This window comes from Amblyomma maculatum, chromosome 7, assembly GCF_055883805.1.
Source record: "Amblyomma maculatum isolate TAMU_Amacu chromosome 7, ASM5588380v1, whole genome shotgun sequence".
Taxonomy (NCBI): domain Eukaryota; kingdom Metazoa; phylum Arthropoda; class Arachnida; order Ixodida; family Ixodidae; genus Amblyomma; species Amblyomma maculatum.
In genome coordinates, this window is record NC_139350.1 from 118,568,961 (window position 1) to 118,589,971 (window position 21,011).

At 44.8% G+C, this 21,011-nt stretch overlaps 1 protein-coding gene across 1 annotated transcript in view; it reads right to left on the reverse strand.

Moving 5' to 3' along the window:
- Positions 1-8,053: 8,053 nt before the first annotated feature.
- Positions 8,054-21,011, reverse strand: part of LOC146184548 (uncharacterized) — a 79,039-nt gene continuing 66,081 nt past the window's right edge. Inside the window, exon 4 of the mRNA XM_084608809.1 lies at positions 8,054-8,380. Within this exon, the coding sequence (XP_084464935.1) occupies positions 8,278-8,380 (103 nt within the window). The 3' untranslated portion in view covers positions 8,054-8,277. The remainder of the gene's footprint in view (positions 8,381-21,011) is intronic.

Genomic DNA, 21,011 nt, shown 5'->3' on the forward strand with positions numbered 1-21,011 from the left:
TTCTTGTTTAGGAATCGTTTGAAAGAAATGTTGCACCATGGTGAAAGTTCAGTGCACCTTTTTCACGAAGGGGTATGTTTTCTGTTGCGATCTACCGGCCAAAGGCCGGCAGCTACGCGATGAAAACCAGGCAGATTCGCAGAGCGAAAAGACGACGCTTTATTTCCGGCTCGGAAATATATAGAGAAGAAAAGAAAGGAGGGGAAGAAGGAAAGAGGGACTATCGAAGCATGCGCTGGTTATCTGCAGCATTGTTATATGCAGCATTTTCACTAAAGGCTTTTAATTTGTCTCTAAAATAATATAAGATATCGTGCAGTAGAGGTTTACAAAATCTGGATACACGTGAGCAAATCTTATAGTTCACTCTTAATTGCAGAATTTCCTTGTTTTGTAATCGCGAATTATTTTATGATGCTTGACTGGATGAGGTGAGCGAGACGGCTTGTCTAGTGAAAGCAATAGCTTATAGGTCATATAGTCCTCATAGAACTACTGGAATCCTTTTCTAGCGGTAAATAAAAATAGACCTAGGCGCGTTTTTTTATTTACCGCTAGAAAAGGTTTCTAGTAAGCCGTTACCAACTGGCCCAACTTGAGGTTATAGCGACGTTCCTCGTAGAGGTGTGAAAGATGAAACCGAATCATGCCTGGTTGTTGAAACAAGATGTAATATGCTGTCAGTTGAGCTGTAACACGAGTTGCCTATTTTACTAGGTGGGAAAAGTTGAACTTTATGCACAAGGCAATAGAGGCTAGTGATTCTGAAGGAGAAATACATCAAGGTAGGCTTCCATCCATGACACCGCTGGGAAATTCAAGTCGCCTAAAAGAAAAATTTCCGCTTTTGGAAACTTCATAACGTTTTTTACTACTGTACAAAGATCATCACAAAAACTGCTTGCAGATTGCGGCTGTCGGTGACATACACGCAGGAGAGCAGTCTGTTTACGGTCTATCTTCATGCCCGTGGAAAGGAATTCAAGCTCCGATGATATGCGAAGACGTCATAAAAAAATAGATCATTCGCAAATGCGATCAAAATCCCGCCACTCGAGCACTCGGGAAAGTTTTTCTATAAACAAAATAATGCCACTGACAGTCAAACAGTCCCGACAACCAATTTTCAGTTACAATACTCACGTCGGCCGCGCAAGTGTCCATTAGCGCTGATAAGGTCTCCTATTTGTTTAAAAGGCTTCTTTTATTCGTGAATAGGAATGTGAGGTAACGAGTACACTTAGCGTTTGCGGGCGCAGATCCCAAATAGCCAAGAAGAGGTGAGTTAGAAGAGGTTGCTGCGGCATGGAAACTTGTGGGTGCTGGCAAAGTGGACTCAATTTTACACACATGACCACTTTGTGAACAATAAACCTAGCATTTTTTGTACACGTATAGTTTATTGTAACGCAAGTTACATGAAAAACCACTGCATTTTCCAAATTTCTTAAGTTTTTTTCTGGGATTGTCTAGTCACCTTCTACTTCTACTTCTGCGGCAGGATGTCAACCATTGTCTTGGGTAAAAAAAATTTAACAGTTATCGGGCGGGATTTGGCTGCTACGAAAGGCCCTAATCTATGTTCGCGTGAAATTGCCTTATGACTCAGTCGGAAAGAAAGGGTACCTGCTAAAAACGCTGCAAAAATTGAACCTACTTTTTGTTCGGTTTGGGCAAAAACCTTATCTTGTTGATCCTCAAATCCATAAAAAATGAAATTATCTCGGCGTGATCTACCCTCGTACTCATCGAGACGAGACTGGACCGTATCAGTCTGACCTTGAACAGCTTTCGTGACCACGTGGTTAAGCTCCGCAGTATCAGGAAGGTATTCCACCAAGTCGACTTTTATGTCAACTGCTGCTTGCCTCTCGGTGATATCGGGAAAACGTAGTTCGATAATTTTGTGCCTAGGTTTCACCTCATTAAGTACCGTCATTACTTATCGTGACGTGATTCCTATCCGCTTGCGAAGGATTTTATGGCCGCTAATATTTCGCTGCTGGTGTTGTCACCATTAAGCATAGGAGGGCCGGGGTTAAGTTCAGCGTCTCTTGACATTCAAAGTTACATTACTACACCCAGACAATCAGCAACCAATAATGGCAAAACATGTGGGCATAGAACGAGCAGCAAACACCTATCGCTCGTATGTTTAGAGTAAAGGGAATTACAGTGACTGACCTGGGTAACGAAAGGAACGCTTTGAGCTGCGTCTGCATCCTTGCTGCTCTCCCATGCTTAGTGGCGTGCGCTTGGCAACAGGAAATTTAAAAGTGGTGTCGATGCTGTCACTGTTGGGGAGACTATTTTTTATTGTCGGGGCACCGGTTTTGCTACAACGACGGGGGAAATACAATGTTTGACGGGAGAATGAAAATAAAATTTTATCTGTCCCGCAAAAGAATTTATTTCGACAGGCAGAAATGATTCTGGCAGCAGTCATTTATATTGCGTTTTGAATTGTGAAAAATAACAACATTGTCGCTGCTTAATGTATTGTGCTAGATGATAACATTATAACTAAGTAAATGGTTCATCGAGTTAGCGCTTGGATTTTCGGAACTTCAGATTATTTTGTCTTATATTAAGACAGGTGGAGTTTTTTCTGAGCTGCCAGAATACACGTTTAACAAACTATCACTGCAATGTGAATGTTAGTTCAACATAATATAAAGACGTAAAAATATAGTGCGAAGTTTGAAGTAGAAAATCCTATTTTATTAATGAACTCTCTTGCGTCATAAACATCAAGTTAGACCGAAAGTGCCCCCCCCCCCCTCTATTTTTAGCTTTAGCTGGAATCCACGGCATTAAACGGGCGCACGATTAGATATACAAAATCTTCGCGTTCCTTTTGGAGAGTGGTATGAAGTTAAATACATTTTCAGAACGAACGCCAGCAACACAGCAGTGCTGCCTTTGTTAGCACGGTGGAGATGTAGACTACAGGAGCTGGAGTAAGATTACATTCTTCGCGTTTTAGAACTCGTCAAGGGCCCGAATGCTATTTAAATTAGCACATCGTGATTTGCGGTTGAAATGAATGGCCGTGCCGAATGGCCTCACTGAACCCGGAATGTTTCAGAATAGACGTCAGATTTGTGACAAGCTAGGTGAGTAGGAGCGGTACAGGTAGGCGTTTCAAGCCTGAAATCATATTTGAGACCCCATTTCTAACTCTATCATGTATGAAAATGTCTGACGTAGAATTAACAAAATAATTAATCTCGGCTGCAAGGTGGCTATTGTTTAGAGGGGCTGGCATTTGGATGATTACCTAAGGAGTTGCTTATTACTGTGTGCTATAATTCTTCCACCGCTTTACGTATAGGAACCCCTCGTGGAAGGCACCGTGGAATTAGCTGAGATCAGCGATCTGGCCCATGCGCCGGAAGCAGACATCTCGCGAGGAGTGGTGTTCGGCATATTCTGCTGCCTTTCAGGCGCCTTCCAAGAGCAGATTAGCGCGCTCGAACCATGCGCAAGGCGCGCGCAAACTCTGGCCAACCTACATTTTCCTTCAGCACAGCTGCTTCGCTCCTTTCCTGGAGGATGTTCGGGCTTACAAATAGCGCTACATTGGAGCGTTCGTCCTTATCAGAAGCGGTCGTACCCAGACACGCGCGTAATTCTAATGTGCTTCAGCATTGACTCACCTGATACGCTGGAGAACATTCCCGAGAAGAGTAGCGTTTGGACTTGTTTAGATGTCAACCTTGCGTAAAATAATGCAGGTCGGTGGACCGTGCAGTTCGCACTGGCGGTCTTAGAGGGCGCGTCTATGTGTGCATATTTAGACATGTATTTATATATGTGTTCTGTTTGTTCATTTGTAGTCGTTTTGAAGCAATAACAGCTTCAAGATTTGTCGCTGTAAAGCAGTATCGTTCATCGAAAACACATGTGCATGAGGTGACTGTGCGCGTTTTACTCGTTGATTGCCTAGGATATATTGTAAAATGGGCGTCACAATGGTACACAGCTTTAACGCGATAGCTTTCGCGTTCCCATCCTGCTGAGTATGAAATGATTGTCGGCGTTGTTAGTTACAAATTCAGCACACTAGACATATGTCTCTGGCAGGCAACTTCGCAGGTCACCCGGCTGACTGCTAATGTAAGCAGTTCGGAAGCTGCCAACTCGGTCGTCTCTTTCGAGATATGTGGGTGAGATGCTGATCGAGGCTTCCGGTACCCGTTGGCAATGAATAAGATACGCTGCCTTTACATCATGCAGGCGCGTTCATGCAGCATGCTTAAAGCGGGTGATCGCAACAATCTTTACTCCTTTTTTCACATACTTGGGCAGCTTACAACTTAATAGCAATAAATATGGTCGATAAATTCTAGGAACGAATTAAAGCATTAGAGGTTAAGCGATTAGCAGTGTGGGTGTGCACGAAGTAATAAGCAAAAGGAGCCCCGGGCGCGAACAGTGGACTAGTTAAGCTCATACATGCAGAGCTGAAGGTTCCTACATTTTTAGTGCCTAACACTACTAGCCGCAATCATGGATTTCGCCGATCTCTGTCCGAAGCCGCTCGCTCTCTCTCTTTTCGTGAACTTGAAGTCGCGCAGCTCAGCATTGAGTATGCGGAGCGGCCGCACAGCAGCAGCAGCAGAAGCCGCCTGCGCTTTCTCTCTCTCTCTCAGTCCATTTGTCTTTCCGTGAGCTTGACAAGGGGGAAGGGAAAGTGGCGACGCCCGCATCACGCGACGTAACTCTGAAGGGGCCGCGCAGCCGCATAGATGCACCCAGTGAGAGAATAAGACAGTGAGACATAGGCGTGTCTGTTGCGGGCTTGGCGGCCGTTACTGGGCAGCGTTACACAAGCGTGTGTTACTCCGGAGCACGGTGTTCCGGAATGAGCAGTCGTCTGGCGCTGGCGCGTCCTCAACTTCGGCATCTCTCCCTTCGCATCATTCACTCCTCAGCCATCACGGACAGCAGACGTTGAAGTGCGGTGCTCCCTAGATCTCGACGCCGAGCCGCTCGCCGCGTCGTGAAGCAGCTTGTGCTCACCTCCGCGCGTTCACTGGCGCTTGCCTTCAAGTGCGTTTCCCTCTCTCTTCTCTCTTTCTCTCAGCCTATAATCCCCCCCGGACCATTCGGTTGGTGACCAGTGCATTTTAAAGGGGCACATTGTGCCTGTGTTTGTTCATTTCTGAAGATGGTGTAAAGAAAGCCGAGGGAGCGGCTGCGCCGCACGTTTGCATCGCGTCGCAATGGATAAAGTCGGCCCGTCTGGCACTGTGGCGGCGGTTTGGCGTGCTCCACGTGCTGAAGTGCAACGATTACTAAGACAGTGGGATTGTGAGTATACTTAGTGTAATATTGCAGCTAAACGGTACAAGAATCTAGAAGCACAAAGAATGAGGAAACGTGCCGAGCGTGTTCAGGAAACTGCTCAAGACAGCGAGCGTCGTCGTGAAACAGATGCTGAAGCGAAGTGGAACAAACGTGCGGTAGAAACCTCAGGACAACGGTCTGCGCGACTGCAAGCGATGGAGAGGTATATCACGGATAATCCGAGCTACGCACGTACTTCGCATTCGATTACCTATGCAAATTGGCCGTAATTGTTTTTCGCGTGCTCATATACGCTGTGTCGAGTTTAAATGGCCTTTTCCCCATAACTCTTCAAATTTGGTTTGTAAAGGTTCCCTCGACCTTTCGCGTTTATCATAAAAAGCAGGTTTAAAATAGTAATAGCGTATTGAAGAATGAAATGTAGGAAGCACAACTCAGAACTGGCGTTGCGGCAAACGTGCGGGAAAAGCTTAGGCATACAGCATTCGGTTTTACTCTCCAAAACGATTAAGGGTACGAGGGAAGCAGTAGTGGAGGGATTCAAAAATCACTGCCATACTTAATGTACACTGACATCGCGCATTGGACGGTTGCCTTGCTTGTTGCCTCAATAGAAAACCAGTCGGCTTGACTGAAATCTAAGCGATACCGATTTCGTTGGAATCAACAGGTGAGTGCTTAAACCTCTGAGCCACAGAGGCTCATGCGAAAATTTTGATACCAGCACTGAAGCACTGAATTTTCTTTTTTTTTTTGCGTATGTTGGTCGACGCTCGGCGCCAGATTCCTGCTTCTGGACCGTTAGACCTTAGTGCCGAAAATTCCGTTTACTAAGCCAAAAGCACTTAATGTTTATAACACCAAAAAAGATTGTTTCCATCGCTTACTGAAAGCCCAACAGCATAAAATGTCATCCGAAACCTACACAAACTCTCCTTTCTCCGAATGACTCGAGAAGCCGTTCACTGGACCCTCGGCTCGCTAAGACCAAGTCTGACAGGTCTGTACGAGTGTATGAGTTTAATACAGAGTTCATGATATGGGTTGTCAATGTCCCGTCAGTTATTGTCTGCTGGAAAGAACATGGCCAAGTTTGGGTTCGATCTAGTTCTGCCCTTCAGCGAAATCCATTGCGTCGATCCTGTATGTAAGATATAAGAGAAATGCCACGGTTGATGACACTCGACAGAATACTCGCGTTTTAAATGAGTCGTTTTGCTTTTCATTTTCCACACAATATTTTCGCGTGCAGTGGCGGTAAGAGCGGCACCGACTAGCGGGACTACGACGGGGCAGCAGTCATCAGTTCACGTCTTTTTAAATTTGTTTGGATGACAAATAATAAAGCACAAGCAAACTTACTTACCCGCCAAGCCAGAGCGGAAAGGCAAATTTTGGGCCTCATCACAGCGCTGCTTTTTCGAAGCCACTAACGGAGGGAAACGTCTTCCATGTTGAATGCTAATGACGAAAAATGACGACGGCAGTCTATGCCATGGGTGGGATTTACGACGCACTGCGAGCGTTCAATTCTCGACTCGGATCCGAAAAGGCTCAAAATACAAACGCGAATATCTCAATATTTGTTGCACTTAGCGACATGCTGATACTTCTATTAGTTTTTAATTATTAGTCTTCAAAATTGTATCGAATATGCAGCGTACAATGAAGAGTTAAAAAGACAACAAAATTTGGGTAAATAATAAAAAAATCTCTGACCGCTATCTCCTTATTTTGTGTCTGTCTAGCCGAATATATAACCCCTGAAACTGGCACTCTGTATACTACCACTGCCTTTCTTTGCAAAACTGGTAAGGGTTTAAAAGACACCCTGTATACGCGCACGCACGCACATACACGCGCGCGCGCGCGAAGATAGAAGACAACAGTCGCCCAGACCAAGAAAAGCGTTGGTGATTTTTTATAGTTTTTTGGTACTAACCTGAATTATCAGTGTAATCAAATTAGGGAGAAATATAAATTCAAAGGTAAAGGACAACAACGGGCCGATGGTGGGAACCGAGCCCGCAAACTCTGAACATCGCGTCCGGTTTCCTTACCAATAATCACGCCGGTAAGAACACCGGATGCGATTTAGGAGGTCATGGATTCGGCAACCACCATTACCGCATTGTTTCTTTATACTTTGAATTTATGTATATTTTGCACTAAATTCATTACAGTACTAATTCAAGTCAACAGCAACACACAGACATCTCACATGCACATATACATGCACATATACATGCACATATACAGAAGCAGACGCAGTACAGCAGGCATAAGCGACATTTCCAATTTGTTTAGAGGAAAGAAAAAGAGCAATTTCTGTCACAATCATCCGTGGATACCTTGACAGAGCCGTAATAAAAGGGAGGAAAAGGGGGACTGAAAGAAGAAAGAGGTGCAATAGGGCAGACCTACGCAGCATCACAAATAAAGGGTTTCGCCTCACCGTACTTTAGTGGTCTAGTGCCCGCATAGAATTTTAGCCGTAGTAATGTGATATGGGTGGTCAAGTGGCGGATGCGAACCTCAGACCTTTCGGCAGTGAGTCAGGCCATAGTCTATTGTCAGGCACGCTATTTTCCCCAATCCACCTCTGATCATCGGTTACTCACTGCAAAATCTTGCTGATGTCTGTGTAACAAGGTGGAGCCCATCACAGCTGACGACAAAGCAATAGACGGACTACTATATGAATTTCCAGCTTTTATTGTATAGTAGAACAGGAAATAAAACTCAGTATTACGAAAGTGGAATAAAAAATACACCCAAAGCTTCTTTTTTCCCTAAATCCGTTTTAACTGGTTTCGGCCGGGTTAAACCGGCTCGAACCGGAACGTAATGCCCGAGTAAAATATTTAAGCAATGTGGACAATATATTGACAAGTGGGATCAACACATTCTCCACTGTAGATAAAAATTTTGAGTGTTAGAGCAGGCTCACCCACATGATGCCCGCTAATAAGGTCGTTCATATTCAAAAGCATATAAATGATATTGTAGACATCGATGCGACCTCCGAGGCACCCGTGGTCCTAGAGGTCCACGCTGCAACTGAAACCTGAAAAAGAATAAAAAAGGAAAAGATGGATGTTTCAATTTCATATTACTTTGATTGTAAAGTGGAATGCAATAAAGGATTTCTAAAACTCCTAGACCACTTATGTTGCAAGCGAGGTAGATTGACGAGTTTTTCCAGGTCCTGCGTTCTAACCAGTCATGCTTCCATGTAGACCTCAACACATAGCGGCCAAATCCTGCTTTGACGTCATAGCGTAAGCTGTGGTAAGCTAGTTTCCTCGCGCTTAAACAACCTCACACCGGTTAAGCGTCCTTGCGCCGCCTGACTATAGCAAGCCGTGTCTTCCTGACATACTTGCGAAATAAAAAAAAACTACGGGACGTCAGTGCGAGGAGGTGATTACTTCGGCGCAATAAAGAAATCGAGTCGCGTGATATACCTCGAGGTATAAGGAGGCGTGTTTGTACTAACCAAAAATACCACGCGGAGGGGTAGAAAGGCAAAGTTACAATAAATATTTTTCTGGGAACACGCACCCCGCGAACTTTTGCTACCTATGGTACATATCTCCTGGCCTGTATAATGTACCCCAAAAGTGCGCGCCGTTTTTCGGTGTCTCTGTCTATGATTTGCAACAAGCAGATTGGCACATTTCTGGCTGCTCGAGCATCCTTACGAGTTCGCGTTGTATCGTTCCGCCCTGAGGGTCTTGTGGGCTCCGTCGGCTGGAGCACCCAAGACCTCGCGGTAGTTTCGAGTAAAGATGCTCATGCGCGTTGTCCACAAACGCGGTTTGTTTTTGAAGTGAAAGCTTTATTTCGCCCTTCCGTAGCTTGGCCTACATGTGTATCATATGGCCTTGAAAGCGCCTGGGGACACGTAGCTTCCGCTCCACCCGCTTCTTCGCACGTGTGGAACGTTGGCACGCGGGGCAGGCGGCGCTCGCTCGTTCTATATCGCACACCGTGGAAATTTAATTTGCACCGGTAATTATCTTACAATATACATTGCCCAACACAATTCCAAAAAATTCTAGCTACCTGCCTACCCTCTTTCGCCACTGCTGCCGATCTGGCTTGCCTCCTGGGTCCTCCTCTTCAAAGTGCACTCGAAACATTTATGTCGTTTAGAATTGTAAGGGCAGTGGACAATAATAAAAAGTCCGGTTATGCAGCGATAGCGATGGCTATAAGTCTCCACTGTTACCGTCTTGAGTTCCAGTTCTCAGCTATGTCGCTGAAGGGTTTAAACTACATATAACCTCTCCTTCAAAATGTCCTCTACACCTTCTCATCTAGGCCTGCCTGTGGTGTCCTTTAGGTTCGCAAACATCCAAGGAGGAGTAGAGCGCTTTCTCTTTGCGTACATGCGTTTAGCCGTGTTTAAAATTTCCTTAATTTTGTCTTCAGTGGGGCTCTAAAGGACACTGAGTATGAGAAGCCTTATCGACACGATCGCCTTCAAATAGAGTTCTTATATTGTGCTCGAAGCTGCATGGGGTGTTCATGGCCCGATTTCGAATGCGCCATTCGTTCTGAGCTTACACTATCCTGATGCTCAGCTGTTCGTACATAACTTTTCAGCTTAATAGCGCACCGTACCAACCCTCTCATACCAAGCCATTGATGCACCCGGCATGTTCATGCAAGACATTTTATTAAACAATAGTCTTCGCGTGAAACCAGTTACTCAAATATAGACGAACACTGGTCTCTAAACCAAGGCCAGTGCTCCGAATCGTTTCTCTATTTAATAATAATAATAATTGGTTCACAGGAAGGGAAAGGCGCAGTATCTGTCACACTTACTATGTGGACACCTGAACCGCGCCGTAGGGGAAGGGATAAAGGTGGGAGTGAGAGTGGAAAGAGAGAAAGGGAAGCCGTAGTGGAGGGCTACGGAGTAATTTCGACCACCTGGGGATCTTTAACGTGCACTGACATCGCACAGCACTTGCCAGTGAGTGATTAGGGAATCCAAACGAGTCGAGAACACTGCAAAGCCGAATTCAGGAAAAGTGTCCATCCACTTATGGATCAGCGGGTAAGGCACTGGACTGCACATTTCGATGACGCGGGTTTGATTCCAGCCGCGGTGATGCCGTTTCGAGAGAGGTGAAACGCAAGGCGCCCATGTGTTCTGCGATATCAGTGCCCGTTAAAACCCCTACATGGGTGACATTTCCGAATTTTTCCATTAAAGCGCCCTTAATAGCCGACTCATCTTTGGGGCGTTAAGCTCTGTAAAAAAATATAACACAATTTTTTGCAGATGCAATTGACTCCACGTTGTTCTTCAGTCAGCTGAAATATATGCCCGGAATCTAAAGCTCTTTTACGCATGACTCATCTGCTGACTGCCACCAGCTGCTTCTAGCGGACGTGCGGAGAGGGCCGTTAAAAATATTGCCACCTTATTCTACGGATCTGTCATGTGTCTTAATTTCTTTGTTGAAAAAAAAATAAAAACAAAGGACACTTAGGCTCCGCCTTAAAGGGTATGATGCGATAGCGTAGCCTACCAACCCACATATAAAGCCCCGCTCTAACAATGCCGTATGAACACGCCAGCGTGGCCTAAGAGTGACGTGAATGCAACGGTGTTGGCAGGCTCATTCCGATATCACCTTCTCATATGAAAGGAGAGGCCCGATTTGGTAGCGCCTGCTAAGCGTAAAGTTAGGCAACCGTAAGTACAGTCTGTGTTGGGTCATGTCAGGTACGGGCCATCACCTGGTAGCGCCATACTCGCGAACTTACTTTCGCTCCCTAAGGGGACACTGGCGGACGGCAGCCGACACAGTCGTTAGGTGAACGGGACCTTTATGGCTGTCACTTTAAAATAAACTATGCGCGAGCTAACGAAACACGAATACAAGTGAGTGTATATGAGACGATAAATCAAAGAAAAATGTCTTATTTTGCTGATCATCCGAGCATTTGAAAAAAAGTACGGTCAGAGAATGACATTGTTCGGCTTAGGGTGGAGCATTGCAAAACGGAGTACTCGCAAGCAACTAAAGATTGTCGCCCAATAATGAAGGGTGCGGCTGTTGTCAGCGGCTGTGAGAATAATGTTAGTAATCATAAGAATTTAAAAATATTTGTGTATTAGTACACCACTCTTTCTGGGGATCTATTCCACTGAACACGTCAATAAAAAACGGTTTTTCACACATCTTATCTGATAGGTTTTGCTATTTGTAGTACATTTTTCGCTACAGGCCACACATTTCCCATGTTAGTAAATGACTGATTCTGCAGGTTCAAGAGCAAGAAGAATGCTTCCTTCTTCAAAAGTTCATGACCGAAACTTTATGCTACGGGATTTGCCAAAAGGATAGTTTAAGCCTCACTTTGAGATAACGCCTTTTATTACCATCGCCTATTCCACTCATGTTCTGTATCAGTGATACGGATAGAATGACGTGTAATAGCGAACCATTTAAGCGCTACTGCCGTACTTGCGTTTGCATTCTCTCCATCGTTTAGTGAATAACACCCTCATAAGGTAGAGGAATCTCTGCTGTTTTACGAGCATGCCTCTTGTTATGATAATACAAGGTCAGTTAGCTCAATGTCAACCTCTGAAAACCATCCTCCATTCTACCGGCCGTCGGCTTTACAGACTACAAAACTAGCCCCACAGAAGTAGTAGTAAGGGAGAGAAACCTCTACGTGCGTCAGCCAAAATTTAATAGCAGTGTCAGTGGCAACAGGCTGAGCACTGTCCATTGCGGAAAGAATAATCTTACACTTAATCTGCAACACCTTTAGTTTGTTTCCACGATGCGCACTCCGAACACCGACGAACGATAAATGATGAAAAAAATAACCAAAGTTTTAACACGGCTAAACCTAAGTAGACAAAGCAAAAGGTTAAGGTTACGACCAGTTACACTTGGCCTCCTAGTTCTTCTGGAAGGCTGTATGCATTATGTCAGAAAATGTACAATTGTGAAGATATGTACCGGCAATATTAGTTTGCCAAGTCTACGAAGAAGAAGCAGGTATGCGACGCAGAAGAAGACACGAAGCAGCAGAAGAAAGATTGCCGTCTATATTCAATTTGTCATGAACAAGTAATACATGTTTCTTGCTTTTTATTGCACGAGCTCGCGACCTCGAACGTTAGACGTAATGGGGGCATACTCCATTCTTAAAGGGTTGATTCTAGACGGCCTCGATTAAATCTGCAGAACATGAATTGCTTCATCTAAAAAATGACCCACACATAACCATCATAACTGAACCTCGCTACATCATGGTACTAGCGATGAGTTCTTAGTGCCGCCCTATTATCAAATTTTTCTTCGTGATTGTTCCTTGTGAGGGGGTGAATTTGCTGTAATTTTGAAGAGCATAGTTGTTGCAGGCGTCTTTCTCGAAATTCATAAAATGGCAGTGGCTTAGCTTGGCTATGCCAGGATATGCAAAGCGTTAGCTAAGGTTGAACTCGTGATTCGTAGCTTCCCCAACACGTTTAGCGTTCTTAGGTTCGTTCTTCGTATTCTCAATCGTCAATTGCCAGGCAACTACTTCGGGATCCGGCGAGAAGCATCTCCGCTTCTCTGCTGCGCTGAGCAGCAATATCGCTCTCCTTCTTCATGGATATAAAACAATGGCAAATGCTCCGCCATATATATATATATATATATATATATATATATATATATATATATTCCACTGATATCTCTGCGTATGCGCGGTGCTATCAGGCAGCACCAGCGCAGCATCAGACTTGGCTACTGCGCAACGGAGGCGCAGAGCTGGGCAGCCGCCGGCGCCTGTGCGTCTGCCGCGCCTAAAGGCCTCGCTCCATGGGGCTCCCGACTGGCGCGCCACGCGCACGAACGTACGATGCAGTATGTCTGCGCATGCGTGACGCGCCAGGCGCTAGCTGAGGCGTGCGCGGAGCAGATATCTGTCCACTAGCAGATAGTACTCGCGAGACCATGGAGGAAGGAAAGGAGATCCCCTGATGTCACTTTTTTGTAGCCGGCGTGGTAGCGCGGCCTCGACGCGACCGAACGCTGCAACGTCTCTCCTCCTACTTTACCCTCCCCATTTTCTTCCTCCGCGATGCTCACGTACCTCGGGCCCTTAGCAACGCTGTTGCTAGTGGCCCGAGTTTTTATAGCAACAGCAATGCCGTTGCTAATGGCCTGACTTGGCTAACCCTAAATTGTGACGTCACTTCCACACTTTCTCCAATGCATTGGGAATGGCAAGGGCCTCTCCTAAGTTGTTTCCTTCCTCCATGAGCGAGACCGTGTCTCCTCGTGAAACAACTTTCGTTATGGAGAACTATGGTTGCTGTGCAGCCGCTATAGATATCTTCCAGTACTTTGAGATACTACTCGTCTGCACCCTGATTTCGCAGTGCCTGCATGACTACCGAGGCTTCTACTGAGTCAAATGCTTTTCGTGATCTGAATGGTATGTATAAGGGCTGGTTATATTCGGAGCTTTTTTCTGTCAACTGGTTGATGGTATTAATATGATCGATAGTAGATTTCCCTTTACAAAAACCTGCTTGCTGTTTTCCTTGATTGAAGTCTAAGATTGTCCTGATTATGTTAGCGAATGCCTTAAAAAACTTTATATGTAACAGGGAGTAAGGTGATTGGTCTGTAATTTTTCAAGTTCTTATCGTCACCTTTGTGAATTAAAATAATATTAGCGTTTTTCCGTGATTCTGGTACCATGGATGACCCCAGGATTCGCGTATACAGAGGGCCAGGTTTCCGACTACTGTATAACTGTAGTCCTTCAACATCTGGGTTACCTGATCCTCCCCATTTGCGCTTCCCATTTCCACCGTTTATAATACTTTCCTTATCTCGTCTTTCGTCACTCGCGGAACGCCTGACTGCTTTTCAGTACTATTAATCTCATTATTATCCTCACTAAATCGGCTTCTCTAGAGATCAGCATAGAACTTCACGGCTACTTTGACTATCTTTTCTATATTCTTGACGACATTACTCACCTTGTCGCTCAGATCATACATCTGATTTTTACCTATGCCCAATTTCCTTCTCACTGATTTAGGGCTACGACCATGATTTAAAGCATGCTCAATTTTCTCCATGTTATACTTCTTTAGTCGGCCACCTTACGCCTGTAATTCGCTTCGATATGTCTGCCAGTTCCGTCCGGTCTGTTGAGTTAGAAGATTTCATAGTTTGGCGTATCTTAATCAAACATTTGATCTCCTTAGATAGTTTACCGGCATCCTCTCTAACTATCCTCCCGCCTAGTTTTACCGCGCATTCAGTGATGATATCTCTGAAATTATTGTTCATTGCATCTACGCTAAGGTCGCCACCCACGATTAAAGCTGAATATATGCTCTGTAGCGAGATCCTGGACTCTTCTGCCCTCCCTCTTGCCCCTAATTCGTTGATGCCCTTCTTTCTTACTAATTCGTTTCATTCCCTCTTTAGATCAGGACTAATTCGAGACCTTAGCACCGCGCGGTCACTGCTTCCCGCCTTTCCGATTACCTCTACATCCTGCATAATGCCGGGTTTAGAACACGGTATGAAATTAGTTGTAGTCACCCCGTTAGGGCTTTACCATGTCCACTTCCAGTTCTTCCGTTTGCTGTAGAAGGTACTCTTGATTCCTCAGTTATTGCGCTCTGAACAAATATCTAGTAACTCCTGCTGCTATTTATAGAACTAATGCCATAATGACCCACTACCTTACGTCCAGCCTTCTTCTTCTCTATATCTCTATAATGGCATTGAAGTCACCCATTAGTGAAGTATACTGCGTATATACTTTCCTCATTACCGCACCTACATTTTTGTAGAAGCTTTCGAGTGCCTGATCATCATGACTACATGTGGGCGCGTAGATCTATACAGCTTTCAGTTTGCACTACTTATCAAGCCTAATTGCGATACCAGCCACCCCCTCATTATTGTTACAGATTTCCGATATATTAACAGCTTTATCCTTATTGACGAGAAGCTCTAGCCCTAATTCTCGTCTCTTCGATAAACCTCGATAGCACAACACATGTCCGCCCTTCATTGCAGTATATGCCTCATTTCGCCTCTTAGCCTGACTAAATCCTTTCACATTCCAATGTATGCCCTCCAATTCCTCCACCAGTACTGCTAAGGTGGCCCCACTAGGTAGGGTTCAGGCGTGAAACGTTGCCAGGGTCAGGTTTCAATGGCGGCCTCTCTGAAGCCAAAGATTCTTAGTACCCTTTGCTGCGCTGAAGGACTGACCGCTGCCGTGGCCATTTGCTTCGCAGCTGCTGAGGACTGAGGGTCGGATATTTTGGAGTATTCATAGGAGGTTGTGGTCAATTACTATACCAGGGTGTCCAAATCCTGTTCTGGACAGGGAGTGCGTAAACGGAGGTTTTCACCGGATAAGTCGCACCCCAAGCCTGTTTGCGCAATTCCAACACCACGCGTTTTTTTTTGTCATTTCTATTGATTCTGTGGGGATTGTGCAAGCACTGGGATTCGATCTACTGACCTCTTGTACGCGAGACGGATGTTATATCTCTTTGCCACCGCTGCACTGTGACGTAGAGGTATTATTTGATGTATTTCTATGGTTCTTGCTGGATATGTGCTGCATTTTTGGTTGATTTTTGCCGAGAACTGCTGGGTATTTCTCCTGGCTTGAGTATTTACTTTGTTTTTGTGCATCAAATGTTATGTGCGCTATATTTACATTAAGAGAGTGCATTTCCGATTGGGAACGTGTATAGTACTACCTTTTTCTCTACAAGAATGCTGCTGTGACGCCACTCAGTGTGTGCCGCCCTGCGGCTCGTCAAGACAACATTTACTGCTGACTTCCTTTGTCGCATATTCTTTATGGAACGCAAAAAAGCAATATTAATATTATTACTATGATCAGAAATAAGTAAAATGCAGTGAATCTTAAGTCCTTCTAATAAGCCGAGGGCACGACGCCAGGCGAAAGTCTGAAGTTACAGTACGTTTGCATCATTTGGGAACATTTTTTCCTGTGCCACAAATATTAACATTTTTTTTTCTTGGATATTTCTCCCGTCACTATTTTTTGGGGGTACGCTTTTCTCAAAACCCCTACCTTCAAGCAGTGAAAAATCCGAATAACTCGCGCAGGAAAAGGTGCTGTTCGCGCCCGATGAAAAGAACATGATCAGAGACATTTAGTTTAACGGTTACTTATTACCGCTACTGTCAACGGCTCCTGCGCAAGCACCAGTAAGCATGCGTAGATCACCTTGAGGGCGACAGATGGCGCCACGATTTCGACAAATGCCGGCCGAAGCGGCACGTATGGAGCAATCAGCGCATCAGCCGCCCATTCTCTTATCCTGGTAGATGCCTCCTCTGTAATGTCCGCCGCCGCCAACTACCGTATTCCTTTTATTACAAGCATATATTTGCAAATGTCTTCATATAAGTGTTACAATGGCATGATTCGTCACATCTCTGAAAAAGAATAATCAAATTTAACAACAAAGCTAGCACAATATTCTTGCAGCGGCAGAGGCGTCGTTTGAAAAGCTACCGACGCTGAGAGCGACGCGGAGGCTTCTCAAGTAAAGCGAATGGAAGTTAAGTTTATGTATTTCTTTCCTGCATAGATTCAAGGGCTCGCTCGCTATAATGCAAATTACGCACCGAATTTTTAGAACTGCCCTTCTCGCGCCGGTTGCAATGCGGAAGCATTTAAAAGATTACAATGGGAGTAAATATGCATCGAAAATGTATAGCCGGCCAATTCTCTAACAGCACCGCGCGGCAGTCGTCTTCCCGCCGCCGTGGCGCCAAGGCGAAGCAGTGCGGAAATCAGGATAGGGTGCACGCCTGGGGACGGAATCATGCTGCTCTAGCTAGCTGAAGCGAAAGTTGTCAGCTTGGCTAATCTGCTCTGTCTATTCCAACCTCCCGAATCAAGTTTCCTACCCGAGCTCAGAAGCGCTAATTCTGTCAACTGTGTGCGTGGGGTTTTAATCGATGCAAACTTGTAACGTTCTCAGTACTATACTTGTCCCCAGTTCCATTTATGAGCACCGTCGTCAGGAGTTTGCTTTTGAAATTATCTTAACTCAACGATGTTTATGTAATGTCCTCGAGAATTATTTGTTCTAAAAGTAGCAATTGTAAATAGGTATTGGGTATGCCAAGCTGTTTATTGCAAATGTGCTTTTTCCAAATATTAAGCACACGATTTGTAGCGGATAAAAAGTTGTGACAGGTAATTTGGGCGCCAAGGCATACAGTCGACTGCGGGCAGGAGCTGCTTCGCACTAATCAGAACAACTTCACAGACGAGCCTCACTACAGCAGCAGGAATTGTTGACATGCCCTTGCCCTCGCTTGCCTTGTCTACTCCCAAGTCTTTCGGTGCAGCCGAAGCGAAGGTTGAGCGGTACTATCGAAGAATTTGCCGGATGGACAATGTCAACGGTGGTCGCGGGATTTCGTTTCCAATTGTTTCCGTGTTAGTGTGTTGCCCGGGTTGCTACTCGTATATACAAGGTTCAATATCGTAGCCTGCCGATTTCGTTTTAAAGCGAAATCCTTACTTGGCTCATGTTAAAAATCTCGCATGAGCGAGAAATATCGACGCGATTACGCGGGATATCGGCAGAGTACTATCTAACCTCTAAGAAAAAAAACCTCTTCCGGAAATCGAACCCCTACCCGTCCTATGACCTGTCGTCATTGTGTCGGTTGTCATCGTCTTCGTGGGATAACCTTCCGTGACATTTATGCACCAACTTGCGTGCAAGAATGTTCTCGGTATAACCGCATGAGAAACATCTTAGTTCTCCTTGTCTAGCGTTCGTGCGGTCTCCATGGCAGTGTAGGGGACGCGACTATGACGCATTCCCTTATGTTGCTAGGGTGGATAGAAGGATGTGGGAAGCGTCCCCTTTGGAACGCGGTAGTTATAGCCATCACTATGATCAACCTTTCTTTTTTTAACCTAGATAACTCGTCAGCATTAACAACTTTAATTTTACCGGATTATTTTTAAATATCCGTGTTTAATTTGGATTTAGTTCCTATCCGACCCTACCTGCTCTTCATCTACTAATCTTCCAAACGTCTCTTCCTAACATCTACCGCCGATTCGTTCACACTTCCTTTGTTATCTCTAAACCCCAGAGACTAGGGTTAAGTGACTGTAGTATAAGATGTGCAATTGTTTCTGGACATCTATCGCACATAGCAGAAGCTTCAACTCCTTGAATAATCTTCCTGCTGCAGCTCCGTGTGCTAAGATATCCTGATCTAGCTTCGAAGAGAAGGCCGCTGCATCTTGTGTGTTCATAGGAGGTTTCCTTCCTAATCCGAGGTTTCTATTTTCTGTGTATACCTAGGGCCTTCTTCAGTTTCATCGAATTATGCATGCCTTTAGTCTTTGTCTCCTTTACATCTCGTTTAACATTATTTTTCTGTCCTGCCTTCCTGCATACTTACTGGATACTTTTAAAGTCTTTTTCCGCCAGTATGAATGCATTCCCCTTCGATATAAGCATTTAAATAATTTAGCTGCCCACCTATTGTCATCCAGTTTTCTAAGGCCTTCTTCATATAATATTCTGCTCTGAGCCTCTCGTGCCCCGATAGACGCCCAGCCGATATATCGCTGTACTGCTTCGTTTGTAGCTGTGCCATGGGCTCCAAGAGGTAACCTTCCCACAGATCTTTGATTTATTTCAAACTTCGACTGGAATTCTACCGTTAAGCACAAAACCATGTTCCCGAAGGTAAGCCCTGGCTCCATTATTCCTTTCCAAATACCTTTAAGTCCTTCATATCGGTTGTACCCCTCAATGCCCTGTGCTTCAATATAGTGGTATCCCTTCGCCCCTTCGCCCTGGTGGCCTGTTGATGTTTTTATGTATACCTGCCTTTCGCAGGTATACATAGTAGTCCTGCCTTTCGTTTATTCATACCCTGAGATATTTATAGTCTGCTAGTCTTGGTAATGACCTTCCTTGTATTGTAAGCGTTTTATCACTGCAATCGTTGAATAAATCCACCCGACTTAAGTGCCCTGAAGGTAAAGATGACTGTATCTCCCTAGAATAAACATATAATAACCTATGCTTGTAATCCTTGGCTATTGACTAATAGAACAATGTCGTCCCCTTGCATTAATCCTGACAGCATTGGTATACGTGCGTTACGCCTAGATTACATGGGACACAAAAATGAAGGTCTTTTTCTATCTGAATCTTTTCCATATTCTTCATATACATCATGCATCATCCTAAACATACTTCTTAACCCCTCCCATGCGATTTCAACTTTATTATCTTTGTGTAATTCGTTCAGTAATGCAATTACTTCTTTACGGATGCCTTAAGTTCGAATATGTTCCTCAGAAGTTTCCTGTTTTGGGCTCTCGTATGCACCGCTTGTATCCAGAAAGACCGAATACAGGTGCCTAGCTGTTTTCCGCCCTGGCTATTTATATGCATTGGAGTATTTCCAAAATGCTATCGTCTAGGCGTCTACCACTCCTGAACCCGTTATGCAGTTCGCCCGGTGCATGCAATGCCAACTTGTACATAACTTACGTTATTGTGATCTGGCTAAATGATTTATTGTCGTTCTTCTCTTTTTTTTATAGATTAAATTCATCCTGCTTAGTTCCCAGCTGTTCGTAATTGATTTGTTTGTTCTGACTGCTTTCAATGCCTTTAACAACGTGTCCTTGCTTCTTTGAGCAAGCCCATTAATTAGTTTGATTGGAATTTCGTCCATTCCTATGGTTGCACACACAGGAATATTTATCTCCGCCTTCTTCCACTTAAGATTCGTCAGTCGTAAGCTCCTTTCCTTCATGCTGTCGCATACTGTTTCTTCATTCTATGAGGTTAACCTATCATCGCGCCTAAATGATTCGGCAAAAACTGAGGCAATATATCCTAAGGCGTCAACCTCTCGAGACATTTTTCCTCGCCGTCCTGAATCTGTTCCTGGTCCTTATAATTTCCCTTTCCGAAGCAACTTATATGGCTCCAAAACGTTTTTGCCACCTCTTTAATTGAGCCACGCAATTCGGTCATACAGTTGTCCAGCTTCAATGAACCCTCTAACCTTTCCAAAAATATCAATTTTTCTTGTCGCAATTTTGTACGAATGAATTCCTGAAATGAATTCTATCTCGCTGAAACACCTTGCCAGAGCCTGCTCTACGTACTTTCATGTTGATATCAGTTACCCCGAAACGCAATCGCTGCCAGTGTGACACTGACATCAATGGCATAAAGGTAGAACATCCGGTTCGCATCCAAGAGGACCATGATTCGAGTCCTGATGCCTCGCAATTCTCCACCGGATTCAAAAAAACTCCGCGCGTCTACGGAATAACATAAACAGGTTTGCGGTGCGACCTGATTCTAATTTACACCTCTGGCAACGCACTACCTCACCAAACCGGGGTTAGCCACCCTGGTGCAGTAATCGGCCACAACCTCCCATGAATACTATTTTAAAACCCCTACCCTCGGTCACAAGTGGCTGCGGAGCAGCTGACCACGGTGGCGGTCACACCTGAGACGCATCGGAGGGTACTAAACATTTCTGGCTCCAGAGAAGCTGCCATTGGAAACAGACCCTGGTAACGTTTAATGCGAGAAACCTAGCTTGTGAGGCCAGTGTAGCAGTGCTGTTAGAAGAACT